An 18,484-nucleotide genomic window follows, 5' to 3' on the forward strand; every position below is an offset into this window, starting at 1 on the left:
AAGGATCAAGACATCAGAAGACACTTTACTGCCAACAGTTTCTCCACATCCTCAATCTAACTCACCTTAAAATGAGTCCAAACAGAGCTAGACACCCTCACCAGGTCTGCTACAGCCCCAATGTTACAGTGGATGCAAAATAAAATAAAACCCCCAAATACCTAGCAGTTTATAAGCAATGGAAGGCAGGCTTTTTGCTGTCCTGTTTGCAACCTAATAGGCAGTTTCACAGTCAGACCTACTGCCAACCATCACCTGGGTTATTCCATTTGTTTCAGCTTCCTAGAAGGAAGACCAAGAGGGCTCTGAAGAGTGACCATTTTACACCTCCCCACTCCATAATGAGTCTATTGCTCCAAGAGAACTGCCAGGTATGTCCAATGGGAGAAAAAAAACTCTGAAAGCATTCAGAAATCCATTAGAATCAATTATCTCAGAGTGGTGGTAGTGCAGAATTGGGTTCCCTTAAACTTGCAGGAAAAAACTGGAGCCTTGATTCCAAACCTTTAACCATAAAAGGCCTACCAATGACAGTTCCATTATTCCTGGGAGGTCTATGAAGTCCCAAGCCAGCTCATGAGAAATGGCTTCAGCATGAAATAGTCCCTCAAGATCACAGTCCTAGCTTTCTCTAATATCAGCACAAAAACCAACTCCATCAGTATAGTTAGTAAGGTTGTAGGATGGCATGCTGGGGAATGACTCAAGCTGTGAATAATTATGTTCACATAGAGCTGCAACTGTCTTGCTTTTCAAATTTTCTGGAAGTCTGACATCTATACAATTTAAACACACAAAAATCTGTCAATCCGAAGCATTAAATGCAATTGGACACGTACACGAACTGCTATATTTTTCTTCACATGCTAAGCCTACAAGATCTTTTAACAATTGCTCTGTCTACCATAAAAATAACCAGATCATACTGCGTTTGCTATTTGTTGCCAACCAATGACTAAGACGTGTATCCCTTTCAACTGATCTTGTCCTTTTAAGATTAAATCTTCCCCTCAGTAATTAAGTGCTTTATATCTAAGTAAACTTTCAGTGCCTAAGGGGCTATATAGACTGCCCTATGGGGCAGAGGAATGTTGTCCCTTTCCTGGCTGGATCGGGGCCACAGCAACCTCATTCTGTGGTCCCGATCCAGCCTTTGGGGGGGGGGCGCAAAAAGGAGCTGCAAAAAGCCACTCTTTTTGCATCCTCCAAAGGGTGCCATAGCTATGTCACCCCTTCAGCACTGCGTCATCTGGACACAGTACCAGATGTGCGTCATGATGTGGCATGCTGTATGGAGCAGTGTACAACATCATGGTGCCCTGGGGGCGGAGTCAGGGTACATGTTGTCAGAACGCTGTGCCCTGATTCCGCCCAGAGGCCGGCCTTTTGGGCCAGTCTATATGGGGCCTTAATATAAGAAAGCTTTTCTCCTAGAATGGTTCAATGTTATGCTCTCTATGATGATAGAATTACTTTTCCATGAAATACCTTGTGACTAGAGATTTTGTCTCTATGGTTGAATAAATGTTGAGGTTATTGCAGAAATGTTTTCATACTGTAATTTTCACAAGGAATGCAACAGGCAATTGTTCCATCCTATTTTGGAAAGAGTTCTGCTGCAGATCTGACAGAACACTTTTGAAAGTATGTTTAAATGGAAACAGTCCTCCTATCACTGTAAATGTTGTCAACATTTTAAATACAGTGGTACCCCGGGTTACGAAATTAATTCGTTCCGCCGCGGAGTTCGTAACCCGAAAGATTTCGCAACCCGAAAAAGCCATAGCCGCTAGCGCTAGAAAGCCGCGATTTCGTGCGAAAAAGCGCCGAAAAACACCAAAAATTTTTTCGTAACCCCAAAAAACCTTCGTATCCCGGAACAGTTTTTTCCTATGGGATTTTTTCGTATCCCGGAAATTTCGTAACGCGGTGCTTTCGTATCCCGGGGTACCACTGTATTGTAATTGATACTAATCTTAAAAGACTGGATGACAATTTGTTCTTGGAGGAACTGGCTCCTGTAACAAGTGTTTTTTTGTTTGTTTGTTTTGTTATGGTTAACAGGTCAATAAACATTTTGCGTGACTAGAAAATTAGTTTTAACATTATTCAAGTCTTGTGTTGCTGCAATAGAACCATTTTCAGAAAACTCTAAAACTGCAGTTTTTCATACTTATAAGGATAGATTTAGGAAACTGTGTAGTCTGTTAGTCACTTGCATGAGTTTCATGTCACTGTTGGCTTACTGTTTAATCTATTTCAAAAGACAAGGATGGATTACAGACTTGAAGTTCTCAGTATTGAGCTCAGTGAAAAGCACAGAGTACTTCAGGCAATGCTCTTCAGCAGATCTTGTGTGTAGGAAGTGGTCATTGCTGACAGCTTCGCTTAAAAAAAGTAGTTAAAGCCCCTAAAAATGTTGTATACCACTCTCAAAATAACGAAGAAACAAAACCGGCATTCATCCTGTTCCTTAAAATATTTTGCTACTTCTACTGATTTCTGGAAGTAAAGTTTAACGAGGGGAGAACACCCAAGTTTTTAAAAATGCAGCTCAGATACATTTTGGCCTTTTCCGTAACCTGTAACCATTCAGCCTTCAAAACTTCAGATTAATAGGCTGTGATCCCCAGACCTCTCTACCGCCCAGCGCCTTGTTGTCTGCTGTACTGCTGTGGAGGGAATTGGCAGCCCTGGCAAGTGTTTCCTTAACACGAAGGTATTAAATCTGTAAGAATTGCTTTCTGGTCACGCAAAATGTTTATTGACCTGTTCTTCCATATTTAGAAAAAAATTGTTTCCATGAAAAATTATATTTTGCACAAAGTACAATCTCCATTAAAATAAATTGCCTTTCCCCAAATTGTTTTTGGGCAATGTTTCATCTTCACAACATGCAAGCTTCTAAACTAACTTTTTTGGTAATAAAGTCCAAAAATGATTGAAAAGTATAAATGTATTTTCACATATGAGAACAAAATGAGTGTACCCGGTTTTACCATTTCTTTTAGATCAAATAAATTTAAATCTAATAATAATAATAATAATAATAATAATAATAATAATAATAATAATTTATTTCTTATCCATCTCTCCTCAAAGCCTGAGGCAGGATACAACATATATTAAAACATATGAAATGTTTAAACACATAGGTCAAAGCACATACACATAGGACACATTAAAATCATCCAAACATAAAATTAAAAATTAATAAGTTGAAAATTGACTGGGCAGGCCTGTTGGAAGAGATACCGTAGGTCTTTAATATCATTTTAAATTCAGGCAGCATGTTTAGCTGTCCGATCTCCCCCAGAAGGGCATTCCAGAGTTTATGAAAAGGTCTTCTAGATGGCAGTTGCCAGTGAAGTCCTGGCCAGTTGAAGTAAATGTTCCCCAAAGGACCTGAGTGTATGGTCCAGATTATATGGAAGGAAGTGACCCCACAGGTAACTGGACCCAAACCATGTATGACTTTAAAAGTAATAACCAACAGTTTGTATTCTGGACAGAAACTAACTGGCAGTCAGTGGAGTGATTTTAACATTGGTGTGATAAGCTCACTTCTAGATGTACCAACAATCAGTCTGGTTGCTGTGTTTCTAACTAACTGAAGCTCCTGAACTAGATACAAAGGTAGCCCAATGTACAGGACTTTGAAAAGGTCCAACTTTTAGGTTACCAGAGCATGCACTACCATCTTTATATCTTCCAGTTCTAGGAAGAATTGTAGCTGGCGTATCAACTGATGCTGATAATAAGAACTTCTGACCATCACATTGATTTGAGCTGATATTTGAAGAAATGGATCCAGGAACACTGCCAAGCTGCGAACACAGTTTTTTTGGGGTGTGTAACCCCATCCAGAACTGGCTGATACACCTCCAACCCCAGATTTTGACCCTGAATAGTAAGCAACTCTTGTCTAGATTCAAGTATCAAATTATTTTTCTTCATCCAGGTATTCATTAAAAGAAGATACAGTATCCTTAGCTGAGGCTGTTTTGGGGGGCATGAAGAAATATATTTGGGTGTCATCAGCACCCTGCACCATGCCTCCAGATGATCTCCCCCAATAGTTTCAACGAAATGTTAAAAAACACTGGGGATAAAATTGCACCTTCTTGTATGCCATGTAACAGTTATTTATTTATTTATTTATTTATTTAATTTATATGCTGCCTTTCTCCCCAAAGGAACCCAAGGTGATTAATAGATTTAAAAAACATTACAATACAATTTAAAACAGTTAAAATAACCTGAAAGGAATATAAAATTACATTAAAATATAATGGAAGTTAAAAGTCAATACACATGTTCAATGTAAAATACACATGCTCAGTATAAAAACCACCATGGCATGCCTCTATTTTAAACGCCTGCTTAAATAAAAATATCTTGGCCTGCTGTTGAAAGGCAAACAGGGAGGGGGCCAGTCTAGCCTCCCATGGAAAGGAGTTCCAGAGGGTGGGAGCAGCCACCGGGAAGCCTCTCTCTCTCGTGTCTTCACCAAATGAACATGGGATGGTGGTGGAACTGAGAGAAAGCCTTCCCCCAATGATCTTAGTGTCCTGGCAGGTTTATAGGATTGGATACGGTTCTTCAAATAATCTGGACCTAAGCCGTATAGGGCTTTATAGGTCATGACCAGCACTTTGAACCTGGAAACGAACTGTTAGCCAGTGAAGCTATTCCAACAAGGGAATTATATCCTCCCTATAACTGGCTCTGGTCAGCATTCTGGACCTGCTGAAGTTTCCAAACAGTTTCCAAAGGCAGCCCCATATAGAGTGTGTTACAGTAGTCCAGATGGGATATAATCAAAGCATCTGTCACCATAGCCAGATCTGGCATCACAAGAAACGGGTGCAGCTAACGCACATATTTTAGCTATGCAAATGCATTCTTGGCCACTTCGGAGACCTGGGCATCCAGGCTCAGAGCGGAGTCCAGGACAACACTCAAACTGTGATTTCAGCCTGAGATTTCAGGGGAAGTGTAACCCCCTGTTCCCTGATCTTGCTTTACGACTGACCAAGAACACCTCTGTCTTGTCTGGATTAAGTTTCAATTTGTTTGCCCTTGTCCAGTCCATTATTGATAGCAGACACTGATTCAGTACAGAGACAGCTTCCTTGGAATAAGATGGGAAGGAGAGATAGAACTGGGTGTCATCCTTATACTGGTGACCCCTCATTCCAAAACTCCAGACGACCTCTCCCAGCAGCTTCATATAGATGTTAAATAACATGGGGGCAGAACAGAATCCTGAGGAACCCTACAGGCCAATGGCCAGGGGGTTGAACAGAAATCCCTCAACACCATCTTCTGAGTTCACCTCCCCAAGAAAGACTAGAACTACTGCATAATAGTGACTCCAAGTCCCATCTCAGAGAGGTGGCCCAGGAGGATACCATGGCCCATAAAGTTCTATAAAGAGCATAGTTAACTTTTCAGGAATGAACCAGCAGTATCTTCTGTCAATTTAGACCTAATGCAATACCCACGACATACTTATTTACACCAGCTTGAAGCTACTCTTAGTCTGCGGCAATCCTAAGAAAGAACTGTGTAAATGTTGACTGACATTGACTCTCAATATGGAAGATGAAACTATCAAACAGACTGCACTCCGAAGAACCCAATCTTTTACATTATAAGATACTCTTGTTAAAGAGGAAGATATTTTGATAAAACATTCCTTTTCTTGAGAAAAGAGGATTTAAGTAAAAATGTTTCTCTTGTACACATGTACCATAAAGGTATTATTATTTGTATAACTAGAAAGATAAGGTGTTCATCTTACCTAAATAAGGAATACAAGGCGTCATCTTCAAGCTGCTAATATAGTTTCTAAGTCTTTTATAATTATCTTCTTTACTCATCACATATTCCAACTTTTCAAAAGTAGTTTTGTCCTTTCGACTCAATAACTTTTTGGAGGAAAAAGAATCAAGAAATTGTTACTATGAAAGCTATTACTCTGTTCAACAATTTAGCAAAAATGTTTCCCACAAAGAGGAATATTAAAAAGTTCAGACTGATTAATATGAATACTTGGTAATGCATCATTAGCACAGATTATGTTTTCTATTATTTAATAAAAGTAAAAATAATGCAACCATATATATTAATAAATACTAATAAATGAATATATTAATTATTAATAACAATAATTCTTAATAACAAGTCTAATATAAAGCATTTGTTTATTTCCCCCACTGACACTATAGTCAACTAGATTACTTCTAATGTCCCTTCCAACCCTCCGATTCTAAGTACTAATAACATTTGAACAAAAGGCTTACTATCCAATTCAACTAATCTCCTTAAAGAGCATTGCCGTTTCCAGCCATGCTGAACATATAAACTGCTGTAGCAAGACACATGCTGAGTTGACTCTGTATGTGGGTAGGACACAGAAACATATACCCTTCTCTCAAAAATGATTTCATGTCACAAATGAGACAGTTAGTGAAAGTGAGTCAGTTTCACTCAGGACTATAAATGTATCATGTTTATAGAAGGATGCCAAATTAAAAAATGGTTGAATGACCATCAACAGAAGTAGCACTGAGTGCCTCACTAGGAGTCTATTTAACAGAGGACCAAGATAGGCAGATATGAAGAAAAGCTATGTAGTGCATATATTTTCTGACAAAATATGCATCTGTTTTTTCAAATCAGAAATTTTGGCAGAAGCAAAGATGAACAGTCATCCATATAGATATATTTTGAGGGAAATGAGGCTTTAAATATATTTATATTACACAGAGTATAAATTATATCTGTTTAGGCCATGTCTCTTTCTTTGCACAGCATTAAAACAATGTAAAGTTATAAAAAAAACCACAGCTCCCTAAATCTTTTGTTATAAATCATCTCAATAAGACTTCAAAACTGGATAAATGCAATATCCTAGATTAAGACTATTAAGACTACCAAACACAAAATTTAATTATTACATACAGGTATATTTCATGAAGATATTTGGATCATAATATTAAAATCTCAATTGCCAAGCTCTGATGCACCAAACATGACAGAGGTCTGTGGCACCTATAGAACTCACTTCTGTATAAACTAGAATCAGCTTCATCTTCTGATGAAATGTTCTCTAGTCAACAAAACCCTACAAAGTTCTGTGAAATACTTTACAAAAACAAAATGCTAAGCAAACAAACAAGAAGCAAAATCCTAAGGGAGAGGACAGGCATCTGACTCTCTTTCTCTGTAGGCAGGAAAGAGGAAGCTTTTCAGGAATATCCTTTAGGTGGGGCCAACCCTTCCACAAAGCCAGTTATGTGACAATTTGATGCTCTGGGTGAACACCAAGAGAGGGACCGATGCAAAGCTAAGGGAATATGTATCTTGAGGTTGCTCTTGGAGATGATGGGTGGCTGGCAGCTACTGCAGGGGCCTAGCATGTAACCTCACCCACATGAGGCAGTCTATGCTGGCAATTATGAAGCCCTGAAGCTGTCCCTGCAATAAGAAAATTTGCACATCTGGATGTCTTGACTTGCACAATAGTTCTGATGCTTTGGATCCTTTCTGGAATGAATCTCACTGATTCTAGAGTTATGTTGATTAATGCTCCCAGACAATGGATCTCCTGTGATGAGATGCTGAGCACTCCAGCAGGTCACCAAAATAGGGATAGATATGGATGTGATTTCTCCTCCAGGTCACCATCAGCACCATCATGAAGACCGTGGGTTCTGATGTTAGGCCAAAGGGAATTGCGTTGCACTGGAAGTTCCTTTCCACATAGACAAAAGTGGAAAATCTTGCAGTGTGATGGGCACATCAGGATATACAAATAAGTTTGTGCCAAATTGAGTGAGATCAGGATGTCGCCTGGTTGAATCACTAGGAGGATGCTCCTCGGTGTCTCCATGCTGTAACAGTGTTTCTTGTTCACTCTTCTGAAGTTTTGGATTGCCTGCCATGTCCTGTTCTTCTAGGGAGCAGCAGCCTTTGAATCTCTGCGAACATGAGATTACAAGATAGTAGGGAAAATCCCACATGCTTGGTGCCAAGTTTCTCAGACATCTGAGCTTGTGAAAAAGGACTGTTTCACTCCAAAACGTATCAGCTATTTGCAAACACTCATTAAACTCCTTTGGCACCAGATTTTTGTCCCCTTCTTTTTCATGCTGACTTAGTGATGCCTCCTTGCTTGCCCTCAGTTTGTGCAACTTTGTGTACTACGACTTTGTGTAAGAGACCACTAGTGGTGGAAGATAGAAGCATGGTTTCATTCACAACATGCACAACCATCCTCACCACTGCTGCCACTTTTGTCACAATTTTCAAGAACAATTTGTAGGTCATAAAAGGAATGCAATGGCTCATTGTTCAGTGTAGTTCACTTACCGCCCATGTTTTAGTCAACCTGAAGATGGGGGCACTTTGTAACCCAGATACCACAGCCATAAGTGCATGCAGATTATTTAACTCATAGAGTTTCTGAGGACAAGAATAAACAAAGTTCAGTAACATGCAATGTGTTTACCACAATTTAAATTATGAGTATTAATCTATTTTACTGCAACACTATGAACAAAAAATAGACACTACCAAGTGCAACTATTTATTTAGAGAATTAAAGCTCAGCAAATCAATAGGAATTGTAAGGAAGGGTGAAGCTGCGTGGCTGTGTTGGTCACAAATTTCTTATGGTTGGATCCAGATATCCTCCCAGATAAGAAGACAGGTAGAAGCTAACTTTTTCATGCTCTCCCTCCCCCCCCCCCCCCATTCCCAAGAGGTCATTTAAAATTTTCTCTCATGAGTCACTGACCCTGTTGGGTAGAGTAGACTGTGATATGGGAGACTGAGTGGGAAGAGGGAGCTCACGCAAAACACAGAAACACCTTGTTTGAGTGCAGCAGAAAAGGCCTCCCTTTCAGCCTCTCACACTACAGCCTATTTCACTCTGCACAGACCTGGCACTTTAGGGAACATTTTAAGCTGATTGTGAAAGGTGGCTGAGAGAGAAAAGAAGATGTAGGGAAATCATCTTCCACTTGACTTGCAAGTAGCTACAGTGGGCCCTTGGATTCCATGACCCCCCCCCCCGTGGATACCAAAATCCCTAGATGATCATGTCCCACAAGGGCATAGTAAAATACTGTAAAATGCTATATAGAGTGGCAAAATCAATGTTTGATTTATTATTACTATCGGAATATTTTCAAGCTGTGGATGGCTGAATCCCTGGGTGCAAAATCTGTGGATACGGAGGGCTGACTGTATATCAGTGCCACCTTTTGCCCCAAATCAAGGACACACACAAATATACCACTGATCAATATCTTAACCATGGTTAATACCAGTATGACATCCCTTCCTTGTACTCATTTTAATGTTACAGTTAATGTCAACTAATGTTGATAGTGGCCAATGTTGAAAATATAGCACAGGGAAGGATCTGAGTGAGAGTGGAAAGTAAAGATGGAGGAGAAACATATGAAGCCTTTGTGATCTACTAACCATGGTTGAGATCTTATGTATCTTATGTATTTCGCAAGCCCAAATATTCATTTAGAAATCGAATTTCAGTGGAATTTAACTCCAAATGTATTCAAGATTCCAGCATTAGTATCAATGGAAGCAACAGAACAATTATTAACAATGTCAGTTACTTTTTAATTTCTCTTCTGTGAAACAATTCAATATCACAGTCCACTCTCGGTATCCGCTTACTTGCCACCCACAGATCTGAGTATCTACAGACAGCAAGCCTGCATTGTCCCCACTGGCAGTACGTACATGAGGCTGTGCTACCCTTGGGACAAAGGGCTGGGTAGGTGGGTTGGGCTGACAGGAGGGCAGTGGCAAGTATGGGGAGGGGAAGCCCTGGAAGGCCCTTGCCTGGTCCTTCTCACTCTCCGGCGGCAGCGGTGGTGACTTCCTGGGTCCCCCTCCCAACAGAGGGCTCCTTGGAAGGCAGGATGGCAGCCTTGCCTGCCTCCCTTGCTGCCCTTGGTAACCCCCTCCTCCACCCCCTTCCGGTCTCTTCCGCTGAGGTTGACCTCCTTGCTTTCTGGCAGGAGATGGAGGAGGGGACCCAGGAAATTGCTGTCACTGCCGGAGAATGAAGAGGAGCAGGCAAGCGGCTTCCAGGGCACACTGTCGCCTGGAGGGGAGCAGAGAGGTCAGGCTCCCCCTCCCTATGCTCACCACTGCCCTCCTGTGAGCCTTGCATTGATCCCACTTCACCCTCCCCAGCCCTTTATCCCTAATGGGAGCACAGCATCATGTACATGCTGCCATTTGGGACAACACACTTGGGCATTCGCAGATTTGAATATCCATGGGGGGGGGGGTCCACAGGGCAGTATTGCTCCAATATTCTAACTACTATACCTGAGCAGGCCAATCATTCTCGTTTTCATACATAAATGAAGCCAAATATTTATCTACTGCATTTTTAACTTGGGTCTAAATGTTGATCCTTGATGGATCCCAAAAAAGGTCTTCTTACCTTAGCTGTTTTAATGTAGTGGCTTAGAACTTCAGCTCTTATTTTTAATGTCTGTGCGTGAAGGATCTCTCTAACAACCCAAAAACTTACCTAAAAACAAAAAGATATGAAATGACATATAGAAAAGGCAAAGAAAGTAGGAGATGCTGAAATTATTACCCAATGTTTTCATATATAATTTTTTTAAGAAAACATATTTAGCAGCCTAAATAATATGTAACATGCACATTTTACTACTATGAATACTTCAATAATTTCTAAATTTTGATAATGTTTATAATATATTCAACAAAATTAAGTGCACTGTGAAGTAACTAAAATTATATAGTGCAATATAACAACATCACTGAAACAATTGATATATCTGAAGTGATTCATATAGCATAACTACTCAATATTAAATAAAAATTTGAGTACCGATAAGTATGATAACAATTTCAAAAGTATCAAATCACTTCAAGGAGAGAATGAGGCACAGCAATATCTTGTAATTCAGAATTCTACTTAATTATAAACAAACTCTACTGTTGAATACATCTGTCATCAGTTTGTCTCCCTCCTCTTATTTAATACTATTACGTACAGTCTGCCTGTGTTATACGTGGGCGCGCCTTACGCAGACTCCAGCATATGCTGGAAGTCCGCACCCGAAGAAGCTGCAATGCATCCGGAAGGTGTAATGCCACGCCACCACGTGCACAAGCCCCATTATCTTCAATGGGGCTTGAGAATACATGGAATTCCCCTTACACGGGGTGGTGGTGTCCGGAAAGGATTCCCCACGTAAGGGAAGAGCCCACTGTATAAATTACAATTTTAACCCATCTTTTACTTGACAAGTGTGTCTGATTTTAACCTAGTTAAAATGTAAGGCGAATGGCATGTCATGAAAACACATTTTAAAAATGAAAACATTTCCTGGGCTTTTCTGATAGCACTGTAGATATGTAGGTACAAATGTTTTAAGACTGGGATGTTATTCTCCACAAGGAGTAAGTACCTTGGGGTAACTGAAATTTCTTCCAAGGTACTAGTTGTAACTGAATTCAATTGAATGTACTTTTCTCTAAGGAAGTAATGATTAGAAGAATTTTCAGGGATAGTTCTAGGTTGTCATCTTCCTTTCATTCTTCTAAGAAGAATGCATCCAAGTCACAGTCTTCACGTGTTCTTCTGTTTTTGTTCACAAACTTGGAACAAAAATAATTTAGCCATGCTTAGATCTTGCTAAAATCAATGTGAAACATTTATAGCCATTAATACATTGATTCCTGTGATGTCAACAAGAACTAAGTAGTTTTTTGTAGGTTTTTCAGGCTATGTGGTTGTGTTTTGGAAGAATTTATTCCTGACATTTCGCCTGCATCTGTGGCTGGCACTTTCAGAGGTCTGAAGAGGTCTGCCTCTGAAGATGCCAGTCACAGATGCAGGCAAAATGTCAGGAATAAATTCTTCCAGAACATGGCCACATAGCTCAAAAAACCCACACCAGATGCCAGCCGTGAAAGACTTCGACTCCACAAACATGTACTGTAAGTGCTTCTAATGTATCCAGGATGTGAGCTCTTGTACTTGCTCTGATTCTATGGATTCCAGAATTTTTCCATACTGGCATGATTTTATCTAAATTAAGATTCAGATCTGTGTTTCATTCAGGAGACAGTACTTTATTCACACACGAACAAGCCACAGTCAGTCTTCCTGGAGCACAACAAAATACTCATAGCTTCTCTACACAATACTTGATTTGTTTTCTCTCCATCTCTCTACCAGTAACCTGGTGGCGTCCCAAATGCTCTAGAGGAGTAAACATTGTCTTCCCTGTGTGTTTGGCAGTGTGGACGTTTTATTTACAGGGAAATGTTGCCTATGTGTCAGTTAAGATCTCTTTGTGGTTTCTATGAATTGGGGGGGGGTCTATGCTTGTACTTTGTGGCTTTTTATCGGTGTTATAGGGTGTATTTATGGGTATTTTGTGGGCAGGATTGCCTGTGTGCCTTGAGATTTATTTGTTGTGAAGTGGCTGTACTTGATGTTACTTAGCAAATGGAATGTATTTTATTTTTTTATTAATATTTTTTACAAAACAAAACAAATTTTAATATTCTTTCCATACATACACACATACACTTTTGCATCTTATTCATTTTCTTTTTAAATCCTAAATATCACCTTAGTGCACCCCACTCCCGGAGCCATTCCCTTCTTGATACTCCATCCAAAATTTTAACTCCTCCTGTGGAGGTAATTTCCCATCTTCTTTTCTTAGTACATTTTCAATATTCCCCCCCCCCCCATATTTCACCAAAATAATTTCTTTTCCATAATCCTTTTTTACTTTCAACTTACATGTTAATTTGTCATTAATTGCTAACTTCCAAACTTCTTTATACCATTTATTTTTGTTTTCCAATTTCTTGCTATGATTAATCGCGCAGCAGTAAACAAATTTGTTACAAGGTTTTTTTCTTCTTTTTTTCCATTCTACTTCATTGTATAGCAAATGGAATGTATTTTAAGTTGATAAAAGTCTGGTCCCAAAATGCCATTCCTGTTTCTTTGGTTTTTCTGTGTAAACGCTGCACCACAGAAAAGTTGTGACGTCACCCACCGTCTCGGTGGGTGGCGTGATGCCAGTTTGAGAGTGGAGTCAGGGTGGACAGTTGCCACACTCCATGCCACCCTGAAGCTGGCTCTTTATGCTGGTCTGTTCAGCCCCTGAGTCTACCAATACAGAAGGCAGTCTTCCTCTTTTCCTACTCCCTTCTATCTTACCAAGCATCATTGCCTTTTCTAGTAAGTCATGCCATGATATGGACAACAGTTTCAGTTTAGCCATTTGGCTTCTAGGGCGAGTTCACACTTGATTTGCACATGTGCCTCTTTAGATTTGTCTTTTTAGCAGTCCACAGTATCTATAGAACTCTTTTTCAACACCACATTTTAAATGAGTTTATTTTCTTGCTATCAGCTTTCTTCACAGTCCAGCTTTCACAATCATACATAGAAATGGAAAATATGATGGCATGTACAGTTCTAACTTTATTGTCCAATGATATCTTGACACTTCAGGATTCTGTCTAGTTCTTTCATCACTGCCCTTCCAATTCCTAGTCTTCTGATTTCTTAACTGCAGTCTCCATTCTGATTAATGATTGCGGCATGGTATGGAAAAACTAACTATTTCAATGTCTTCATAACCTACTGTAAAGTTACTGAAATCATCTGTGGTCCTTATTTTTGTTTTCTTAATGTTCAATTGTAAATCTGTATTTGTACTTTCTTCCTTGACTTTCTTCAATAATCTTTCCAAGTCCTTGCTATTTTCTACTAGTAGTATGGTGTCATTCATCTTCTTATCTTAAATTGTTGATGTTCCTTCCTCCAATATTCACATCTCCTTTTTCCAAGTCTAATCCTGTTTTACATATGATACATTCAGTGTACAAGTTAAACAGGTGATAAAACGCACCCTGTTGTCCTCAGCACAATCAAATGTTGTGGCACATCAATTTCTTTAAGATCAATTCAAAGTGTTTCATGATCTACACAATCAAAGGTTTTGCTAGAAAGTATAAAGCACAGACTGGTTTTCTTTTGAAATTTTTGGTGTGCTCCATTATCCAATACATGGTATCAGATGATTGCTAATGTCTCTTCCTTTCCTGAACCCATCTTGGGCATGTGACATTTCTAGCTCCATATACTGTAGAGTCTTTAAGAGTTTTGATCACCACTTTGTTGCATAGGAAATTAATGCAATGGGCCTGTAGTTACTACAATCCCTAATGTCTCCTTTCTTGGGGACTGGAATGTATATTGTTGCCAGTCTGTGAGCCAATCTGTGTTTCCACTGGCTTCAATGGAGCTGTTGGTAGTTATTGGCTTAACAGCAAGGCTGACAAAGAATTTTCCAAATTTGCTGAATGATTTGTATCATGGGCTTTTTCCTTTTTCATTATGTTTCCTATTTCTTTTTGAGTTCTCAGATTGCAAGAAGACTAATAGGGTGGACTGTTTGTTTTTAGCTCCATTTCCCCTTATTAATAACATAAATTCATGGCATAGTGGTTTGAGTATTGGACCGCAACTCTGGAGACAAGGGTTTGATTCCTGGCTTGGCCATGAAACCCACTGGGTGACCCTGGGCAAGTCACATGCTTTAAGCCTCAAGTGAAGGCAATGGCAAACCTCCTCTGAACAAATCTTTCAAAATAAATAAATAAATAAAAATCTCATGATGAGTTTGTCTTAAGGGTGGCCATTAAGTCAAAAACCACTTGAAAGCACGCAACAGCAAAAAACAAACAAACAAACAAACAAAAACCCTATGTTAACCAAAGATTTGGGGACTCTCTGGTGAATTTTAAATAGGCTATGAATCTGTTTATCATCACATAAATTGGATATGAGACATACAAATGGCAATTTAAAAATTCTACAATTTTGCTTCATTTGCACTGCTTTATGATATGTGACAAAACAGTTTATGTTGTACATTTATCAAGCACATTTGCAACAGTCAGGGGCACCGACCTACGAGATATCTGTTCAAAAAACCAAATCACTACTTCAATACAATTCTGCTGGGGCTACTTAAACGGTACGCTCTCTAAGACAGATGGATCCAACCGACTTTCTGACAAAATGCAGTCATATCCAATATACTATATAAAAGAGTTTATAAGTAATTATGGCATATCCAATAAGCCTGATAAAAAATAATAACACAACTTAGAATCATATTCAGGCACAGGGAGGAGATTTTAAAAGCTATGTGACAAGTTCACAGCAACATTCACAACAGGAAGAGGTGGCCTCAATTTTTTTAAAAAATCATGCAAATCAACTTCTTTTAGGCATACAGCTGGGACAAGAAATGTGAAATAGAAACTTACATGGTTGAATCTTCTTGTAAAGGCAACTGCATTTGGTGCAGAACTGTATTTCTCCTTTTTATTCCAACCGCAGCTTGAGAGTTCCTAGGTAATTTTAGATGAATGTAATAGTTTACATGGATTACAAAACAATAAAGGTCTTTCCTTCTATCAGTGAAGCAGAACTTTCTAACAGTTAAATAAACTGTTCATTATAAAACAATAAATGTAAATTTTAAATAATTTACTATTGCTATTTACAATATGAATGGTGAATTATCACTGAAAATTATAGAACTTTACAGAGTTGAGGAAAATATTACAGTCCTGGCAATAGATTAAATTAGACATACTTTTCTGCCTCCCTTAAGTACTGAGATCAGTATAAAATATCATCAAAAAGGTCAGGGTAAATTACTTTAGAAGTATATCCAAGCACTGCTTTTTCAACAGCAGTTTACTCAGATGTCTTGTTACACATCTGAAGATTTGAGAGATCTGAAAAAGGATGGTCACTTGATATAGTAAGGTTCAGCCAAGGGGTACATACTGCATGGAGTGAAACACAAATATGGATAATGTACAGTGGGACCTTGTTATCCACTCTGGTTTGGTTCCGAACACAGCCTTCCGTAGGTACCAAAATGCATGGATGCTCAAATCCCATTAAATACAATGGCACAGTAAAATGATGTCCCTTATATAAAATGGCAAAAATCAAGGTTTGCTTTTTGGAATTCATATATTTTAAAAAATATTTCCAAGCTGTGGATAGTGGAATCTGTAGATAAAGAATCTGTTGATATGGCAAGTGAGCTGTATTTGGGCGTTTTTCTAAAAAACTGACAACACTTAAAACTTCAAAGTTATCAGATCTTCAGGACCGAATGGGTCACTTAACCACAGCACAATATATCAATAAATCACACTCTTCCAAGAGTGTAAGGTCCAACAAATTCATCATTAGCCTTGCAAACAATTCCACTGTACAAAAGGTGGTGGAAGCCTTTTGGATTTGCTCCTAAACAATAGAAACGAACTGGACAACGGAGTAGAAACTGTAGGAACTTTGGATGGGAGAAATCATGTCTTCTTAGGATTTGCTATACAGAGGAAAGGAGAGGACAAATGTAGCAAGACATTCAATCTAGACTTCAAGAAAGATAATTTCAGTAAGTTTAGAGAAATACTGGATGAATTCCCATGGTCAGTATTGCTCAAAGGGTTCATGGTTTCTCTGCCAAAACTAACAAGAAAACTATATTAAAATGCTCCACTGGTGGTATATGACATTGTCAAAATTAAATATGATGTATAAGAGAGGATGCATAAAACGTTGGAAGTGTCAAAAGCAAGAGGGCAATTTCATACACATGTTGTGGAATTGTCAAATGGCAAAAAGTTATTGGAAAAATATATCGGAATTAACAAACAAAATTCTTCAGGCTGAAATAACTCTGGACCATCATACATTCCTTCTAAATATGACAAGCAGACTAGATGGTAAAACAGAAAAAAAAATGGTAGTGTACTTTTATATATGATCATGACAGCAAGGATTTGCGCATTTTTGGAAAACTAACAGAATCTCAACTGGAGAAGAATGGCTAATTAAATTAAGAGAAGCAATGGATATGGATCTACTTACAGCAGGATTAAAAGATAATGACATCTCAGACGAATGGATGAATCTTTTAACATTTGGAAAGAAAAAAGGATGGAAATTTATGTAACTAACATAATTAAGGTGGGAGCTTAAGAAAAGTTTGTTTAATAGAGTCTCAGTAAAATAGTTTTTGTAACATAGAGGAATTAAGATTCAGTAAGAACAGTACTTACAAATAATGAATCTAAGAGGTCTGTTATGATGACAAGTTTATGTAAGGAAGTTATAAAAAGAGAAATTTATTCTAGTGCAAGAAGGACAGGTTGCTTATCTGTAACAGTATTTCTTCGAGTGGTCATCTGCGAATACATACAAATGGGTTTCACTGCGCCTGCGCAGTGCTGCTCGGAACCTACTGGAATCACTGGGCAGAGTTCACTCTGCAACATATTGAAACTTTTTGGCGGTAACTCCGCCCACCCGTTATAAGGCCCCTGCCTTCCCGCTCTTTTCCCCAGTTCCGCAATTTTTCCGCCAAGCAGGCGATGGAAAGAGAGCCAATGAGAGCAGGACACTGAGGGGACGGACGGGTGGGATTTGTATGTATTCGCAGATGACCACTCGAAGAAATACTGTTACAGGTAAGCAACCTGTCCTTCTTCTTCGTGGTCTCTGCGAATCATACAAATGGGTTTAGACTGACAAGCTAAGGTATGCGGCGGAGGGAGTGTCCTGAGACCAAAGCTATGGTGAACCAAAGGTATATTTATTACAACAATAAACACCTTGTACCATAAAAAGAGTCAGTCTTTTGTTTATGGACAAACACATAGCAATAACATTGCTAAACCTGAGGAGGGAACAGAGGTCATGCAAGACCGATCCCATAGTACCTGTGCAAATCAAAATTGAACAAATGTAAACAGTGTCAACTGTACAAGTGTAACAAACACCAAACATCAGTAGTGCAATCAATGCAACCCTGAAACCAACACAGCCCTCCCGAAAGCTGCGTCTCGGATGGCCCTGGTGTCCAACCTATAGTGCTTAATAAAAGTCAGAGGTTGGGACCAGACAGCAGCCTTGCAGACATCCTCCAAGGGGATCCCCGACAGGAATGCAGAGGATGCTGCCATTGACCTTGTGGAATGGGACCGAACCCTGCCAGGGAGAGGTTTACCTAACAGTTCATAGCAGAGGTGGATGGTACCAGCCACCCATTTGGACAACCTCTGCGCAGACACAGGCAACCCTTTTTTCGGTTCCGAGTAGCATTGGAAAAGTCTCTCGGACCGACTGGAGGCAGCAGTTCTGTCCAGGTAAAATGTCAATGCTCTTCTGACAGCAAGAGAGTGCAGGCGTCGCTCCTCATCGGACGTCAGGTTGGATGCTAGAGTGGGCAACACAATGCCCTGGCACATGTGGAAAGCAGACACAACCTTCGGCAAGAAGGTGATGTCCGTACGGAGGACCACCTTGTCCTTGTGGAACCTCAGGAATGGCTGGTCC

General features: G+C 39.4%; 1 protein-coding gene across 7 annotated transcripts in view; it reads right to left on the minus strand.

Moving 5' to 3' along the window:
- Positions 1-18,484, minus strand: part of RALGPS2 (Ral GEF with PH domain and SH3 binding motif 2) — a 160,848-nt gene that overhangs the window by 77,702 nt on the left and 64,662 nt on the right. For all 7 annotated transcript variants that reach the window (XM_042465681.1, XM_042465680.1, XM_042465677.1 and 4 more), the window contains 4 exons: positions 15,391-15,474; positions 10,493-10,582; positions 8,380-8,472; positions 5,807-5,933 (listed from right to left, as the gene is read on the minus strand). In XM_042465681.1, the coding sequence (XP_042321615.1) occupies positions 5,807-5,933; positions 8,380-8,472; positions 10,493-10,582; positions 15,391-15,474 (394 nt within the window). The remainder of the gene's footprint in view (positions 1-5,806; positions 5,934-8,379; positions 8,473-10,492; positions 10,583-15,390; positions 15,475-18,484) is intronic.

The sequence above is a fragment of the Sceloporus undulatus genome, chromosome 4, assembly GCF_019175285.1.
Source record: "Sceloporus undulatus isolate JIND9_A2432 ecotype Alabama chromosome 4, SceUnd_v1.1, whole genome shotgun sequence".
Classification (NCBI taxonomy): Eukaryota; Metazoa; Chordata; class Lepidosauria; order Squamata; family Phrynosomatidae; genus Sceloporus; species Sceloporus undulatus.